This window comes from Oncorhynchus keta, chromosome 7, assembly GCF_023373465.1.
Source record: "Oncorhynchus keta strain PuntledgeMale-10-30-2019 chromosome 7, Oket_V2, whole genome shotgun sequence".
Taxonomy (NCBI): domain Eukaryota; kingdom Metazoa; phylum Chordata; class Actinopteri; order Salmoniformes; family Salmonidae; genus Oncorhynchus; species Oncorhynchus keta.
This window is the reverse complement of record NC_068427.1, coordinates 8,387,501-8,405,129: the sequence shown is the minus strand read 5'-3', so window position 1 is coordinate 8,405,129 and position 17,629 is coordinate 8,387,501. Positions and strand designations below refer to the sequence as shown.

The 17,629-nt window shown below is 44.1% G+C and overlaps 1 protein-coding gene across 32 annotated transcripts in view; it reads right to left on the bottom strand.

Moving 5' to 3' along the window:
- The window catches only part of LOC118385920 (histone deacetylase 4), a 281,140-nt gene that overhangs the window by 33,985 nt on the left and 229,526 nt on the right, over positions 1–17,629 (bottom strand). For 3 of the 32 annotated variants that reach the window (XM_052521892.1, XM_052521893.1, XM_052521894.1), the window contains exons 23-31: positions 15,986–16,104; positions 5,488–5,826; positions 5,357–5,444; positions 5,199–5,286; positions 5,041–5,128; positions 4,580–4,970; positions 3,894–4,393; positions 1,615–1,914; positions 576–877 (exon numbers count right to left, since the gene is read on the bottom strand). In XM_052521892.1, coding sequence (XP_052377852.1) covers positions 5,660–5,826; positions 15,986–16,104 — 286 coding nt within the window. In that variant the 3' untranslated portion in view covers positions 576–877; positions 1,615–1,914; positions 3,894–4,393; ... (3 more) ...; positions 5,357–5,444; positions 5,488–5,659. Of the gene's footprint in view, positions 1–575; positions 878–1,614; positions 1,915–3,893; positions 4,394–4,426; positions 4,971–5,040; positions 5,129–5,198; positions 5,287–5,356; positions 5,445–5,487; positions 5,827–15,985; positions 16,105–17,629 lie in introns of those variants that run through there. The other 29 variants (XM_052521885.1, XM_052521884.1, XM_052521887.1 and 26 more) reach the window with 28 other exon arrangements.

Sequence of the window (17,629 nt, the reverse complement as noted above, 5' to 3'; positions counted from 1 at the left end):
TTTGTCAACTCACTGTTCCAGACTCTCTCTTTCTCTTCCCCTCTCCATCTCTCTGTCAACTCACTGTTCCAGACTGTCTCTTTCTCTCCACCACTCTCTGTCAACTCACTGTTCCAGAATCTCTCGTTCTCTCCACCTCTCTCTGTCAACTCACTGTTCCAGACTCTCTCTTTCTCTTCCCCTCTCCATCTCTCTGTCAACTCACTGTTTCAGACTCTCTCTTTCTCTTCCCCTCTCTCTGTCAACTCACTGTTCCAGACTCTCTCTTTCTCTTCCCCTCTCCATCTCTCTGTCAACTCACTGTTCCAGACTCTCTTTCTCTCCACCTCTCCATCTCTGTCAACTCACTGTTCCAGACTCTCTCTTTCTCTTCCCCTCTCCACCTCTCTGTCAACTCACTGTTCCAGACTCTCTCTTTCTCTTCCCCTCTCCATCTCTCTGCCAACTCACTGTTCCAGACTCTCTCTTTCTCTTCCCCTCTCCATCTCGCTCTGTCAACTCACTGTTCCAGGGTCTCTGTTTCTCTCCACCTCTCTCTGTCAACTCACTGTTCCAGACTCTCTCTTTCTCTCCACCTCTCCATCACTCTGTCAACTCACTGTTCCAGACTCTCTCTTTCTCTTCCCCTCTCCATCTCTCTGTCAACTCACTGTTCCAGACTCTCTCTTTCTCTCCACCTCTCTCTGTCAACTCACTGTTCCAGACTCTCTCTTTCTCTCTACCTCTCCATCTCTCTGTCAACTCACTGTTCCAGACTCTCTGTTTCTCTCCACCTCTCCATCTCTCTCTGTCAACTCACTGTTCCAGACTCTCTCTTTCTCTCTTCGTCTCCATCTCTCTGTCAACTCACTGTTCCAGACTCTCTCTTTCTCTCTACCTCTCCATCTCTCTGTCAACTCACTCTTCCAGACTGTCTCTTTCTCTCCACCTCTACATCTCTCTGTCAACTCACTGTTCAGAATCTCTGTTCTCTCACTGTTCTGTCAACTCACTGTTCCAGACTCTCTCTTCCCCTCTCCATCTCTCTGTCAACTCACTGTTCCAGACTCTCTCTTTCTCTTCCCTCTCCATCTCTCTGTCAACTCACTGTTCCAGACTCTCTCTTTCTCTTCCCCTCTCCATCTCTCTCTGTCAACTCACTGTTCCAGACTCTCTCTTTCTCTTCCCCTCTCCATCTCTCTGTCAACTCACTGTTCCAGACTCTCTCTTTCTCTTCCCCTCTCCATCTCTCTGTCAACTCACTGTTCCAGACTCTCTCTTTCTCTTCCCCTCTCCATCTCTCTGTCAACTCACTGTTCCAGACTCTCTCTTTCTCTTCCCCTCTCCATCTCTCTGTCAACTCACTGTTCCAGACTCTCTCTTTCTCTTCCCCTCTCCATCTCGCTCTGTCAACTCACTGTTCCAGGGTCTCTGTTTCTCTCCACCTTTCTCTGTCAACTCACTGTTCCAGACTCTCTCTTTCTCTCCACCTCTCCATCTCTCTGTCAACTCACTGTTCCAGACTCTCTCTCTCTCCATCTCTCTCTGTCAACTCACTGTTCCAGACTCTCTCTTTCTCTCTTCGTCTCCATCTCTCTGTCAACTCACTGTTCCAGACTCTCTCTTTCTCTCTACCTCTCCATCTCTCTGTCAACTCACTGTTCCAGAATCTCTCGTTCTTTCCACCTCTCTCTGTCAACTCACTGTTCCAGACTCTCTCTTTCTCTTCCCCTCTCCATCTCTCTGTCAACTCACTGTTCCAGACTCTCTCTTTCTCTCCACCTCTCCATCTCTCTGTCAACTCACTGTTCCAGACTCTCTCTTTCTCTCTACATCTCAATCTCTCTGTCAACTCACTGTTCCAGGCTCTCTCTTTCTCTCCACCTCTCCATCTCTCTGTCAACTCACTGTTCCAGACTCTCTCTTTCTCTCCACCTCTCCATCTCTCTGTCAACTCACTGTTCCAGACTCTCTCTTTCTCTTCCCCTCTCCATCTCCATCTGTCAACTCACTGTTCCAGACTCTCTCTTTCTCTCCACCTCTCTTTGTCAACTCACTGTTCCAGACTCTCTCTTTCTCTTCCCCTCTCCATCTCTCTGTCAACTCACTGTTCCAGACTGTCTCTTTCTCTCCACCACTCTCTGTCAACTCACTGTTCCAGAATCTCTCGTTCTCTCCACCTCTCTCTGTCAACTCACTGTTCCAGACTCTCTCTTTCTCTTCCCCTCTCCATCTCTCTGTCAACTCACTGTTCCAGACTCTCTCTTTCTCTTCCCCTCTCTCTGTCAACTCACTGTTCCAGACTCTCTCTTTCTCTTCCCCTCTCCATCTCTCTGTCAACTCACTGTTCCAGACTCTCTTTCTCTCCACCTCTCCATCTCTGTCAACTCACTGTTCCAGACTCTCTCTTTCTCTTCCCCTCTCCACCTCTCTGTCAACTCACTGTTCCAGGGTCTCTCTTTCTCTCCACCTCTCAATCTCTCTGTCAACTCACTGTTCCAGGGTCTCTCTTTCTCTCCACCTCTCTCTGTCAACTCACTGTTCCAGACTCTCTCTTTCTCTCCACCTCTCTCTGTCAACTCACTGTTCCAGACTCTCTCTTTCTCTTCCCCTCTCCATCTCTCTGTCAACTCACTGTTCCAGGGTCTCTCTTTCTCTCCACCTCTCAATCTCTCTGTCAACTCACTGTTCCAGGGTCTCTCTTTCTCTCCACCTCTCTCTGTCAACTCACTGTTCCAGACTCTCTCTTTCTCTTCCCCTCTCCATCTCTCTCTGTCAACTCATTGTTCCAGGCGCTCTATTTCTCTTCCCCTCTACATCTCTCTGTCAACTTGCTGTTCCAGACTCTCTCTTTCTCTCCACCTCTCTCTGTCAACTCACTGTTCCAGACTCTCTCTTTCTCTTCCCCTCTCCATCTCTCTCTGTCAACTCACTGTTCCAGACTCTCTTTCTCTTCCCCTCTCCATCTCTCTCTGTCAACTCACTGTTCCAGACTCTCTCTTTCTCTTCCCCTCTCCATCTCTCTCTGTCAACTCACTGTTCCAGACTCTCTCTTTCTCTCCACCTCTCTCTGTCAACTCACTGTTCCAGACTCTCTCTTTCTCTCCACCTCTCTCTGTCAACTCACTGTTCCAGACTCTCTCTTTCTCTCCACCTCTCTTTGTCAACTCACTGTTCCAGACTCTCTCTTTCTCTCCACCTCTCCATCTCTCTGTCAACTCACTGTTCCAGACTCTCTCTTTCTCTCCATCTCTCTCTGTCAACTCACTGTTCCAGACTCTCTCTTTCTCTCCACCTCTCTCTGTCAACTCACTGTTCCAGACTCTCTCTTTCTCTCCACCTCTCTCTGTCAACTCACTGTTCCAGACTCTCTCTTTCTCTCCACCTCTCTCTGTCAACTCACTGTTCCAGACTCTCTCTTTCTCTCCACCTCTCTTTGTCAACTCACTGTTCCAGACTCTCTCTTTCTCTCCACCTCTCCATCTCTCTGTCAACTCACTGTTCCAGACTCTCTCTTTCTCTTCCCCTCTCCATCTCTCTCTGTCAACTCACTGTTCCAGACTTTCTCTTTCTCTTCCCCTCTCCATCTCTCTGTCAACTCACTGTTCCAGACTCTCTCTTTCTCTCCACCTCTCTCTGTCAACTCACTGTTCCAGACTCTCTCTTTCTCTCCAACTCTCTCTGTCAACTCACTGTTCCAGACTCTCTCTTTCTCTTCCCCTCTCCATCTCTCTGTCAACTCACTGTTCCAGACTCTCTCTTTCTCTTCCCCTCTCCATCTCTCTGTCAACTCACTGTTCCAGACTCTCTCTTTCTCTTCCCATCTCCATCTCTCTCTGTCAACTCACTGTTCCAGACTCTCTCTTCCCCTCTCCATCTCTCTGTCAACTCACTGTTCCAGACTCTCTCTCCACCTCTCCATCTCTCTCTGTCAACTCACTGTTCCAGACTCTCTCTTTCTCTTCCCCTCTCCATCTCTCTGTCAACTCACTGTTCCAGACTCTCTCTTTCTCTTCCCCTCTCCATCTCTCTGTCAACTCACTGTTCCAGACTCTCTCTTTCTCTTCTCCTCTCCATCTCTCTGTCAACTCACTGTTCCAGACTCTCTCTTTCTCTTCCCCTCTCCATCTCTCTGTCAACTCACTGTTCCAGACTCTCTCTTTCTCTTCTCCTCTCCATCTCTCTGTCAACTCACTGTTCCAGGGTCTCTCTTTCTCTCCACCTCTCAATCTCTCTGTCAACTCACTGTTCCAGGGTCTCTCTTTCTCTCCACCTCTCTCTGTCAACTCACTGTTCCAGACACTCTCTTTCTCTTCCCCTCTCCATCTCTCTCTGTCAACTCACTGTTCCAGACTCTCTCTTTCTCTCCACCTCTCTGTCAACTCATTGTTCCAGGGTCTCTCTTTCTCTCCACCTCTCTGTCAACTCATTGTTCCAGGGTCTCTCTTTCTCTTCCCATCTCCATCTCTCTCTGTCAACTCACTGTTCCAGACTCTCTCTTCCCCTCTCCATCTCTCTGTCAACTCATTGTTCCAGGGTATCTCTTTCTCTCCACCTCTCTCTGTCAACTCATTGTTCCAGGGTCTCTCTTTCTCTCCACCTCTCTGTCAACTCATTGTTCCAGGGTCTCTCTTTCTCTCCACCTCTCTCTGTCAACTCATTGTTCCAGGGTCTCTCTTTCTCTCCACCTCTCTGTCAACTCATTGTTCCAGACTCTCTCTTTCTCTCCACCTCTCTGTCAACTCATTGTTCCAGGGTCTCTCTTTCTCTCCACCTCTCTGTCAACTCATTGTTCCAGGGTCTCTCTTTCTCTCCACCTCTCTCTGTCAACTCATTGTTCCAGGGTCTCTCTTTCTCTCCACCTCTCTGTCAACTCATTGTTCCAGACTCTCTCTTTCTCTCCACCTCTCTGTCAACTCATTGTTCCAGGGTCTCTCTTTCTCTCCACCTCTCTGTCAACTCATTGTTCCAGGGTCTCTCTTTCTCTCCACCTCTCTGTCAACTCATTGTTCCAGGGTCTCTCTTTCAACTCATTGTTCCAGGGTCTCTCTTTCTCTCCACCTCTCTCTGTCAACTCATTGTTCCAGGGTCTCTCTTTCTCTCCACCTCTCTGTCAACTCATTGTTCCAGGGTCTCTCTTTCTCTCCACCTCTCTGTCAACTCACTGTTCCAGACTCTCTCTTTCAACTCATTGTTCCAGGGTCTCTCTTTCTCTCCACCTCTCTCTGTCAACTCATTGTTCCAGGGTCTCTCTTTCTCTCCACCTCTCTGTCAACTCATTGTTCCAGGGTCTCTCTTTCTCTCCACCTCTCTGTCAACTCACTGTTCCAGACTCTCTCTTTCAACTCATTGTTCCAGGGTCTCTCTTTCTCTCCACCTCTCTCTGTCAACTCATTGTTCCAGGGTCTCTCTTTCTCTCCACCTCTCTGTCAACTCATTGTTCCAGGGTCTCTCTTTCTCTCCACCTCTCTGTCAACTCACTGTTCCAGGGTCTCTCTTTCTCTCCACCTCTCTGTCAACTCATTGTTCCAGGGTCTCTCTTTCTCTCCACCTCTCTCCCTTGGCGGAAACATTGGGCCAAGGCCCTTTAAGCATCACACCTCTGGCTGAGCCTGTGATTGGACTACATGTGTAGAGACAGTCTCCCCAAACAGGTGCAGTGGCAAATTATTGACAACAATTATAGAAACCCCTCCCTCATTCTTAGTCTTACCTCGATTCCTAGCAAAGCAGAGACGCAGGCTTCAGAGGCATCGCAGATGGCAGTGAGGTCATGGCCCCCCTCCAGGGCCAGTACCAGGCGTCCCCCGGCCAGCCCCATCAGCTGCCTGGTCAGGTATCCGAAACCTGGGGACAGGAAATGCCAGTGGTGGGGGTTAGAGTTTGTCTATGGCGACTCTGGTGCTTGGACGCCGATCAAAAAAATGCAGACAGAGAATAAGGAGAGGAGGGAGAAAAGGGTATTGCATCATATTTTCTCTTTTAGGTTTTAGAAAGAGAAGGTACCAGAGATTTACTGGGGGATAAATGCATAACGCGAGACAGATTTAATCTTAATAAATGTGGCTTAGTGTTTTGGCTCGGGCCACCAATGTTTGATCTTCTGGGGGTGCATTCCGCCATAGCACCCTCAACCCACCCTACCCCTCCTCAGACCCCCCCTCTCTGTAAGCCCCAGCTCTAGACTGAGATCTCAGAAATGGTTTTAGGGAAAGCGCTTTGCTGGCACGCTCACGGTGCTTCTCTACATGGGCCAAAGACAGACGCTTTCAAACAAACTTGATCCTGTAGCTTTGTGAACATGAGGGGAGGGTATGAGGTTTCCTGCTCTGTGGCATGAACAGGGCATTTACAGTTGGATCTGGATCGTATGCGGGTGTGTGTGCTTGTGTGTCACCAAAGAGTGCCATGGTTATTAATGCTAGGAGATGTGAGGTAAAGTAGGACTGGTTGTGGTGTTACTGGCGGATTACTATCACAACAGTGTTGACAGGCAATGCTGATGTGTCCATCATGGCAAGGATATAACTAGGCGTAACCAAAGTACATATTCAATAGATTCTGGGAGTGGCTCAGGTAAATGTTAATTTGGGATTAACAAACCTGAACAAAGTGCGAGAATGAGGTCTTAAAATGAGGCAGGAAGTGCTTGTCATGTAATGGAATATAGATTTCCCATACGATCTGTGGGCCTGATGTGTCTGATGTTGTTTCTCTCAACAATGATATACTTTACCACTCAAAAGTTTGGACACATCTACTCATTCAAGAGTTTTACTTTATTTAAAAAAAAAAATATTTTCTACATTGTAGAATAATAGGGAAGAAATCAGAACTATGAAATGACACATATGGAATCATGTAGTAACCAAAAAAGTGTTAAACAAATCTAAATAATTTTTAAATTTGAGATTCTTCAAAGTATCCACCCTTTGCCTTGATGACAGCTTCGCACACTTTTGGCAAGCTCTCAATCAGCTTCATGAGGTAGTCACCTGGAATGCATTTCAATTAACATGTGTGCCTTTTTAAAAGTACATTTGTGGAAATTATTTGATTCTTAATGCATTTGAAACAATCAGTTGTGTTATGACAAGGTAGGGTTATACAGAAGATGGCCCTATTTGGTAAAAGACCAAGTCCATATTATGGCAAGAACAGCTCAAATAAGCAAAGAGAAACGACAGTCCATCATTACATTAAGTCAATCTGGAAAACTTTAAGAACTTTGAAAGTTTCTTCAAGTGCAGTCGCAAAAACCATCAAGCGCTATGATGAAACTGGCTCTCATGAGCACCGAAGACTCAGAGTTACCTCTGCTGCAGAGGATACGTTCATTAGAGTTATCAGCCTCAGAAATTACAGCCCAAATAAATGCTTCACAGAGTTCTAGTAACAGACACATCTCAACATAAACTGTTCAGAGGAGACTGTGAATCAGGCCTTCATGGTCGAATAGCTGCAAAGAAACCACAACTAAAGGACACCAATAAGAAGAAGAGACTTACTTGGGCCAATAAACATGAGCAATGGACATCGACTAGAGGAAAGTACAAATTTGAGATTTTTGGTTCCAAAGTGTCTTTGTGAGACGTAGAGTAGGTGAACGGATGATCTCTGCATGTGTGGTTCACACCGTGAAGCATGGAGGAGCAGGTGTGATGGTGCTTTGCTGGTGACACTGTCAGTGATTTATTTAGAATTCAAGGGGCACACTTAAGCAGCATGGTTACCAGAGCATTCTGCAGCGATACCACATCCCAACTGGATTGCGCTTAGTGGGGAACTATAATTTGTTTTTCAAAACTAGCCAAGGTTCTGTTTTTTTCCCAAAAAACCTCCAGGCTGTGTAAGGGCCATTTGACCAAGAAGGAGAGCGATGGAGTGCTGCATCAGATGACCTTGCCTCAAACCAATTGAGATGGTTTGGGATGAGTTGGACCGCAGAGTGAAGGAAAAGCATCCAACAAGTGCTCAGCATATGTGGGAACTCCTTCAAGACCATTGCGAAAGCATTCCAGGTGAAGCTGGTTGAGAGAATGCCAAGAGTGTGTGCAAAGCTGTCATCAAGGCAAAGGGTGGCTACTTTGAAGAATCTAAAATATAACATTTTTTTATTTGTTTAACACTTTTTTGGTTACTACCCCATTCAATGTGTTATTTCATAGTTTTGTTGTCTTCACTATTATTCTACAATGTAGAAAACAGTACAAATAAAGAAACCCCTTGAATGTGTAGGTGTGTCTAAACTTTTGACTGGTATTATACACCGGAACAGTTAGGCTACATTGTGAAAAATATGGTTGGTCATAGTACCATAGAAATGAATGAGATTGCACTAAAGGTTCTCAGAGAGCGACAAAGCCAGATGTCACAGTGAGATGTGATGTTTAATGGGGTGATATTCTAGAAGGTGGTATTCTAACGTAGGAGGCTGAAGTGGGCTAGGTAAAGGGGTTTAGCAGTTAGAGGTTAGGTGAATGATATCTTAGTTTTTTTCCATGCATACATCTAGCTTGAAAACTATGTCAGTTTCCCTGTTCCTCTGTGCTCATTGAATGGGTCAGGATCAAATGTAAGTACTAGAATTTGGTGATTGGTCCGTTGTCTAATGTTGAGGCTTATGCTATAGGCTACCGTATGATTTTTAAAAATATTCTTTTACCATGGTTATAGAATCCAATTTTCCATCCCTTTGGTAGTAACTAGCAACACACACATCACACACACATCACACACACATCACACACACATCACAAACACATCACACACATCACACACATCACACACATCACACACACATCACACACACAACCTCTCCCACATTTTTAGAGCATTTTTATTTGAAGCCAGTTTAGAAGAGATCTTTCGCCCAAACCACTTGTTTAGTCTAAAGAAACAAACCTGACTTCCAAATCCGATCTAGTGAACAGTCAGTAGAGAACATAAAGAAATAACATTCACTATGGACGAGTGGAGTAGCATCAGTCAGGACGACTGTTGTTTCAGTGAAAAGGTGGTCCTCCTAGAGCAGCGGGAGAGAAGGTTCCAGTGAGTATGCAAGCTGCTGGCGAGAGACTCCAACTCTTGGTGAAAAGCAGGAGGACAGATGGAGAGCGAGGGAGAGACAAGCCGGAGAGGAGGAGGAAGACAGGAGAGGATGGATGTGGCAAGACTAAGAAAGAATCAGCAAAGGATGGAGGAGAGAAATCAAGAGTTATACCTTCAGTAGAATGAAAGACTGAGTGTGAAACAAGGGAACGGTAAAAGAGAAAGCTTCAGAAAAAAAGAGCGAGAACAGACACAGAAAATGGTGAGAAAGGTTGATGAAGAAGAGCAAGTGGATGGGTTGAGGAGAACGAGGAGAACGGGGATGAAGAGGAGGGGGAGGAGGAGGAAATACAAAGAGGAAGAGGTAATGAAGGACATTGTGACAAAGGAGATAAAGGGTTAAATTGAACTAACAGAAAACCCGGAGATGATTGGGAGACCAACGAGGGTGTTGAAGAATGGACAGATATTGATGGCAGTGAAAGTGTTGAAACAAATGAAGAGGAAAGAGAACGAGGTTGATGAAGAAAAGAAAATGGATCCCCAGAAAGATGCATAGATCATGGTGAAACTGGGGGAGAGAAAATAAATGGAATTTGAAATATAAGTCATTATGCAGATGGCAATGATCTGGATGGTGAGAGAAGTATATCCACAAGTGGAACGGGAAAGGGGGTGAAGAAAAGAAAGAAGACCTCAAGAATTTTGGGGAAACTGAGAACGATAAAGAATCTACATACAGTGAGGAGAGGGAGCGCGTTAAAAAGGGGTAGTTCGCCCTATTTTCATACTTTAAAAATATTTGTCATACCATGGAAGTCATCTATGGGCCCGGAGTGAATGCAACCTACACTGAGTACATTGCAGCCCCTCCTTGTCCAAACTACTTCTAAGAGAAGGATTTAAAGAGCCTGAAACTAGTGTAAAACCCCCAAAAGACAACAGAGAATGTGGGATGCAAAAGGTCTCCTAAACTATTCAAGATTGTACAGAAAGTGTCAATAAGGAGTATCGAAACCGACCGAGGGAAACAGAAAAAGGACAAGGAAACGACTGCCGTGAAGAACAGAGAGATGAAAAGAGACAGTCAACAATAAAGTGGGGAGGTGGCGGGTAGCGGGTGTTGTGGTTACCGTATTACCGTCACACCGGCAGTCATGACCACAGTCAAATTCCACGTGACGGTAATCTCCTCCTATGACCCATTCTAAATCTAAACTAATTTCACATATTAGTAAAGACAATATTAAATTGGGAACAGTCCGATGGGTGAGAATATTATAACTAGATGAGAGAACAGTCTGTGCGGGCCTGAGGCAAGGAACAGTTTTGCTGTTGACTTTTAAAAAAATCACCAATAGCCCATATATGTTTTGATGTCTAAGACATTCTAAGGTTTGTATCATTCACAACTAAAGTTGCCAAAAAAACTCTATATCTAGCATAATAAGACCTGTTTCAAATGATCACTTTTACACTCGGCATAGCCATTTCATTTGCACACTCGCTCGGGAATGTCCTTAAAATATCCTTAATATTTTATTCAAGCTATTCAGTACACTTGACCATTTCTACCGATCTGCGCGCCAGTTATGATTTTTCAAATGTGTATTTTTGTGGAACAGTTTAATTTCAATAATCAAGTTTTTGTTCCTCAAAATCATTGTCACGTGGTCAATCATGCAAATCTGAATTAAAATGATAAAAATCGAAAAGTTCAAATTCAACTAATGCGAGAGCAACACCCTTCTACCATATGGACACATTGATACACCGTGATCCATTGGCGGCTAAAGAAATCAACGCATGGAACTCAAAGATAGCCTATAGGCCAACTTCCATCGTCAACTAAGTAAAATACATAGGTCTAAAGCTGACAAATAAATGAGAAAATATCTTGATGAAAATGCAGGTTCTTTCAATTGCATTCATCTCTCTACTCCGACTGTCTGCCTCCCTTTCTATCGCTGGTGATGTATCAAATCAATCAACTGGGTAAAGTTACAGCCTAAAACTGTCCTAGCGAACTTGCAAATTATATCAACCAGCCAATTCCGGGTCCTCAGAGATTCCTGTGCCAGTGAGCTCAGAACAGACAGCTGTTTTTGCAGGGAAAAGTGTTTTAGGTATTTTATGACGTTTCCACTTGATACAGCGGGGCAAAAAAGTATTTAGTCAGCCACCAATTGTGCAAGTTCTCCCACTTAAAAAGACGAGAGAGGCCTGTAATTTTCTTTGTAGGTACACTTCAACTATGACAGACAAACTGAGAAAAAAAATCCAGAAAATCACATTGTAGGATTTTTAATGAATTTATTTGCAAATTATGTAAGTTGAATAAGTATTTGGTCAATAACAAAAGTTTATCTCAATACTTTGTTATATACCCTTTGTTGGCAATGACAGAGGTCAAACGTTTTCTGTAAGTGTTCACAAGGTTTTCACACACTGTTGCTGGTATTTTGGCCCATTCCTCCATGCGGATCTCGTCTAGAGCAGTGATGTTTTGGGGCTGTTGCTGGGCAACATGGACTTTCAACTCCCTCCATAGATTTTCTATGGGGTTGAGGTCTGGAGACTGGCTAGGCCACTCCAGGACCTTGAAATGCTTCTTACGAAGCCACTCCTTCGTTGCCCTGGCGGTGTGTTTGGGATCATTGTCATGCTGAAAGACCCAGCCACGTTTCATCTTCAATGCCCTTGCTGTGGAAGGAGAGTTTCACTCAAAATCTCACGATACATGGCCTCATTCATTCTGTCCTTTACACGGATCAGTCGTCCTGGTCCCTTTGCAGAAAAACAGCCCCACAGCATGATGTTTCCACCCCCATGCTTCACAGTAGGTATGGTGTTCTTTGGATGCAACTCAGCATTCTTTGTCCTCCAAACACGAAAAGTTTAGTTTTTACCAAAAAGTTATATTTTGGTTTCATCTGACCATATGACATTCTCCCAATCTTCTTCTGGATCATCCAAATGCTCTCTAGCAAACTTCAGATGGGCCTGGACATGTACTGGCTTAAGCAGGGGGACACGTCTGGCACTGCAGGATTTGAGTCCCTGGTGGCGTAGTGTGTTACTGATGGTAGGCTTTGTTACTTTGGTCCCAGCTCTCTGCAGGTCATTCACTTGGTCCCCCCGTGTGGTTCTGGGATTTTTGCTCACCGTTTTTGTGATCATTTTGACCCCACGGGGTGAGATCTTGCGTGGAGCCTTAGATCGAGGAGATTATCAGTGGTCTTGTATGTCTTCCATTTCCTAATAATTGCTCCCACAGTTGATTTCTTCAAACCAAGCTGCTTACCTATTGCAGAATCAGTCTTCCCAGCCTGGTGCAGGTCTACAATTTTGTTTCTGGTGTCCTTTGACAGCTCTTTGGTCTTGGCCATAGTGGAGTTTGGAGTGTGACTGTTTGAGGTTGTGGACAAGTGTCTTTTATACTGATAACAAGTTCAAACAGGTGCCATTAGTACAGGTAACGAGTGGACGGCAGAGGAGCCTCTTAAAGAAGAAGTTACAGGTCTGTGAGAGCCAGAAATCTTGCTTGTTTTGTAGGTGACCAAATACTTATTTTCCACCATAATTTGCAAATAAATTCATTAATAATCCTACAATGTGATTTTCTGGATTTTTAAAATAATTTTGTCTGTCATAGTTGAAGTGTACCTATGATGACAATTACAGGCCTCTCTCATCTTTCTAAGTGGGAGAACTTGGTGGCTGACTAAATACTTTTTTGCTCCACTGTATATGGGATCATCAGACCAGTATATTTTTCTCTTTCACACCGTGGCTTGGTGATTATCGAGGACAGGAGACGGTTGGAAAGATTTGCAAAATACTGTGAGGAACTATTATCATTTGCAATGGATGTTTAAAAAAACAGACTTTGTTGACTTGAAAAAACAATTGAGGAGCTCAGCTTATTTAAAAAAACAAGTTTTTTTTAAATTACCTTTTTTTAACTAGGCAAGTCAGTTAAGAACAACTTCTTATTTTCTATGACTGCCTAGGAACAGTGGGTTAACTGTTTTGTTCTGGGGCAGAACGAAATATTTTTACCGTGTCAGCTCAGGGGTTTGATCTTGCAAACATCTGGTTACTAGTCCAACACTCTAACCACTAGGCTACCTGCCGCTCTGGCAGTGGTGGACGTGGTGAGTTAAGACAATCAGAAATGAGACATCCCCAATTAAGCACTTTCCTACATTTGCAAGGAGCACGCCAGGTACGTCTGTGTGTGTTCAGTCGCGCGTACTCCCTCAACATTATCAGGACCCGAGAAACCTGACACATGTTCACTGATCACTAGACATCAGATTCGACCTGCTTGCTTACAGCTGCACTAGGGTCGGGCAGCATTCCTGTGTAGATTAAGAGACCGCGGAGCCAGCGCGTAATATGGCTCGGAAACGTACCTCAATCCAGGGATGAGAAATGCGTTGTACTCCGAATTGTCCCATTATCCCAACTGTTACACCGAGAAGATTGAATGACTATTAGCTTTTCTGGGAAACTGTTCTTTTCATCCTCATGCTAGCTAGCAGTAGCCACAGCAGCCATTATTGAATGGCAAGTCACGTTGAACAACAAAGGAGCTGATTGGCTGACATTCCAAAATGGCTGCGTTGGCTACTGCTAGCTAGCATGAAGACGAAAAGGGCAGTTTTCTGGGAAAACTAGCATTATTTCAATCTTCTAAATGGAGCAGTGTGGATAAAGGTTCAATTTGGAGTACATTGGCATATCCCCTCCCTGCACTGAGGTACGTGTTCCGACCCGTGTCTAATGCCGGCTCCATGGTGTCTTAATCTAACCATAATCTAACCATGTTCGGACCCCAGTGCAGCTCAGTGTAAACAAGCGTTAACGGTAGGGGAGGTATCTTCTGGCAAATTGCTCACATGGAGCACTACAAACAAAACACAATGAAACAAATGTACAAATCCCGTAAATTAGGGTTATGAAATAAACCCCAAATTGTTACTCACAAGTGTCGCAAGTTGTGAATGCTACAAACAACGTTTCCATTCCGAGAAAGAGAACGGGATATTTATGTAAATAATACATGCATTAACAGAAATGTACGTAACACAATTACGGGAAATAATGGTACATTTATTACTGGTGATATATGTAATGGGGAATTGAGGAAAAAGAAACAATTAAAGGGCAAACCATTCACACAATTAAACAGTGAATGGGCAATAATTGGTGGGACACAGCTGAGCACATTCTGGAGAGAGAAGCACCATATCTTCTCCACATACCCCTCCCCTTCTTCTATCTATCTATTTCTCATCTCACCAGAGAAATCATCAGAGCGAGCAAAACAGCGCCCCTCTGTCTTACTATATGTAGCCAATGTATCTGATGCTGTCTGGCCAAAAAGAGTATGACATGCCATACCCATTTGTGACTTGTTTCAGGAAACCAGGGGTATGTCTCGGGTCACTACTTCACAGGAGAGCCATTTGAACAAACTTTTTTTTTTAAACAAAATGCGTTTTTTTGTCAGAAATGTCTTCTGGAAAATGTTTATTTTCATGTGCCTTAATAACAAACTTTTATGCCATCTGCAAATACAAATAAGTTGGTTTGGCCACAGAAAAAGTCAGCAACCTTCCCACTAGCCATGATTCACTGAAATAATGAGTGGGCTGGACATGCCGAGAGATGAGTTCAGATTGGTCTGCCATATAGCACACCATATAGTCTTTTTGAGCTGGTCAGTATGTGTAGGTAATCCTGTCTAACACGTTTAAAAATATATATATATATTGTTGAGAAGAAATTCATAAGTGTTGCTCTCCAATTTCTGGAGGACTGAGTTTTGAAATCAGTGAAATTAGAGTATGATAGCTAAGGAGATGGAGAAAACACATATTTCCTGATTATATCTTCAAACTATGGCCAACCATGGCATACGTGTCAGGGAGAAAAGTCCATCCATGATGTATATGCTGATCTAGGATCAGTTATGTAATTTACGGGAAAATATCATATTGACAGGGAGGACTTGAACCTAGATGAGCACTCCTACTCTGAGATGCTTTGTGAGTATAAGCCCTACTGGTGACCAGTGATGATCATTGCAATTATCTTCTTTCCTTTATTTGAATTATTTCCTTGTTTTTACTATACTATTTATACATTTCTTTGGGCATTTTATAAATAAAATGCATTTCTTAAAATTAAAGGGTTGTGTGTCATTTGCTTTTGTGAGACAAAGACTAAGTGTGGTTGATGAAAATATAATACTAGTGCACACCGCAGAGTGGTCCATTGAACTGACTAGCATCAGCCACAGCAATGCTAATAGCTAGCCTAGAAGTAGCACACTGCTACACACCGCAGAAGTAGCAGGCCCTCTCAGATCAGCCCAGCAAGAGGAATCTGATTTAAACTGATTTAAACTGTCATCTGTCAGAACGGCACATACGCACGCTGGCCAGCCACAATGTTTTATAAGTCTGAGTTTTTTTAAAGTGTGGTTGCAAGACACTCCCTCCTCATGGCCAGAACTAGTGTTTCTGCTTAACTCTGTTTACCATTTACCACTTAGCATGGGCTGAAACACCACATCAATGCAGCCTTTCTTTTAAGGGAGATATGATCTTTAGAACATATCTGAGTGCTGCCTTTAGACTGATAGGCAGAAGGAATGCTGGTTAGGAGAGGTAACTGGGCCAATACTAAAAAATACAGTCTCCTTGCTCACTGATCTGTAAGTGATTGTAAAAGTGAAGGTATGTTTCCACTGTAATTGCATTCAGTAATCCAACCTGGTCAGATCAGTAATTAACTCAAGGAAGGAAAAAAAGAAGGATCTATTTTGAATGTATTGAAAAAGGCCATTTGTTTATGGTAGGGCAGCATCATGGCTGGATACGTTTCATTCATAAGCAGTGGATTGGTGGAGAGAAAAAGAGGGGAAAGGAAGGAAGTCACTTACATTTGGCTGTTAGCTTGTACCCTCCCAGGGGTGATGCGTGGCCATCCACAGCATCGAATCCTGAAGACACCAGAACCACGTCAGGAGAAAACTCATTGGCGATGGGCATCACCACCGTCCTGTGAAGGGAGAGAGACAAAAAGGGAGTGGGAAAGAGAGCGAGAATGAGCCCGTTAATGCCACCATCCCCTGTAGTGACTCACCTAAACATACGTATTGAGAGACACCACCTCGAGCAAGGATCATCAACTAGATTCAGACCCGGGCAAATTTTTCCTTGTGTGGATTGTCAGGAGGCCAGAACATAATTACAAGTCATTTGTAGACTGCAACAGACCGTTTCAAACCTTGCTTACATTTGTATATGATCACATACACTGAGCGTACAAAACATTAAGGGCACCGGCTCTTTCCATAACATTGACCGACTCTGGTGAATCCAGAGCATTGGGCAAGTAACTGAAAGCTTGCTGGTTCGAATCTTAGAGCCAACAAGGTGAAAAAAAGTCTGTTGATGTGCCCTCGAGCAAGGCACTAATTGCTCCTCTAAGTTGATTGGATAAGAGAGTCTGCTACATGACTTAAATATAGCCAATGAACCACTTACAGTGCAATGTACCTGCTCATTTAGCAGCCACTTTCATCCAAACAGTCAGTGAACAACACATAGCAGTACATAACCCCCTATACAGTACATAACCCCCTATACAGTACATAACCCCCTATACAGTACATAACCCCCTATACAGTACATAACCCCCTATACAGTACATAACCCCCTATACAGTACATAACCCCCTATACAGTACATAACCCCCTATACAGTACATAACCCCCTATACAGTACATAACCCCCTATACAGTACATAACCCCCTATACAGTACATAACCCCCTATACAGGAATCAAAGCCACATATCTGGTTTTGAGAACCACAAGCTCCAAAAAACTGAGCCATAGAAACCCCCGAACGACACAGGGAGAGAAAGGAAGAACTCAGGTCACATGCCAGGGGAGAAGTAAAAGCGAATGGGAGGAATTGAATACACAATGATACTGTAGTTCTGAGGGGGCGATACGTCGTTGGTCTGTGTTGATGGCTCTGTGGGTGTGCGGAGTGAGACCTTAGAATCCACCCTCTCTCCCACAGCTGGTGGAAGGAAAATAGATAGATAGTGAATTCAGTGTTTTGGTTGTACTCATCAAGCTTTTCACTGAACCACATACGTGCATTGTGCATGTAATTGCGCTCATAATGTGTTATACACGGGTGACGCATAGAAAGTGATCAATCCTTTCCTCCGTATCACGACTGTTGTTAAACATGCTCTTTCCAGGTGTAGAAATACAATTTGGTTAAGTCGAATTTCTCTTTTGTGCTGTGGTTGTGTGGCTGCCACCGGGTTTATCTGGGATGGCTGTTCCTTTTACTGATAGGCTGTCAATATTGTGTAGGTGAAGTTGCAAAAGGAATGCGCCTGTGATGTGTCAGTGTTGTGAAGTTGTCTGCGACAGTGACAGCATTGTGTAGACGTTTGTAATCATACTGTTTATTCGCTGTGGGACTTCTCTGATTGACAGCATGAATAGCTCTTCCAGTGTAGCTGTACACTGCCTGCTTTTTGGGGCCGTCCAGTATTTGGGT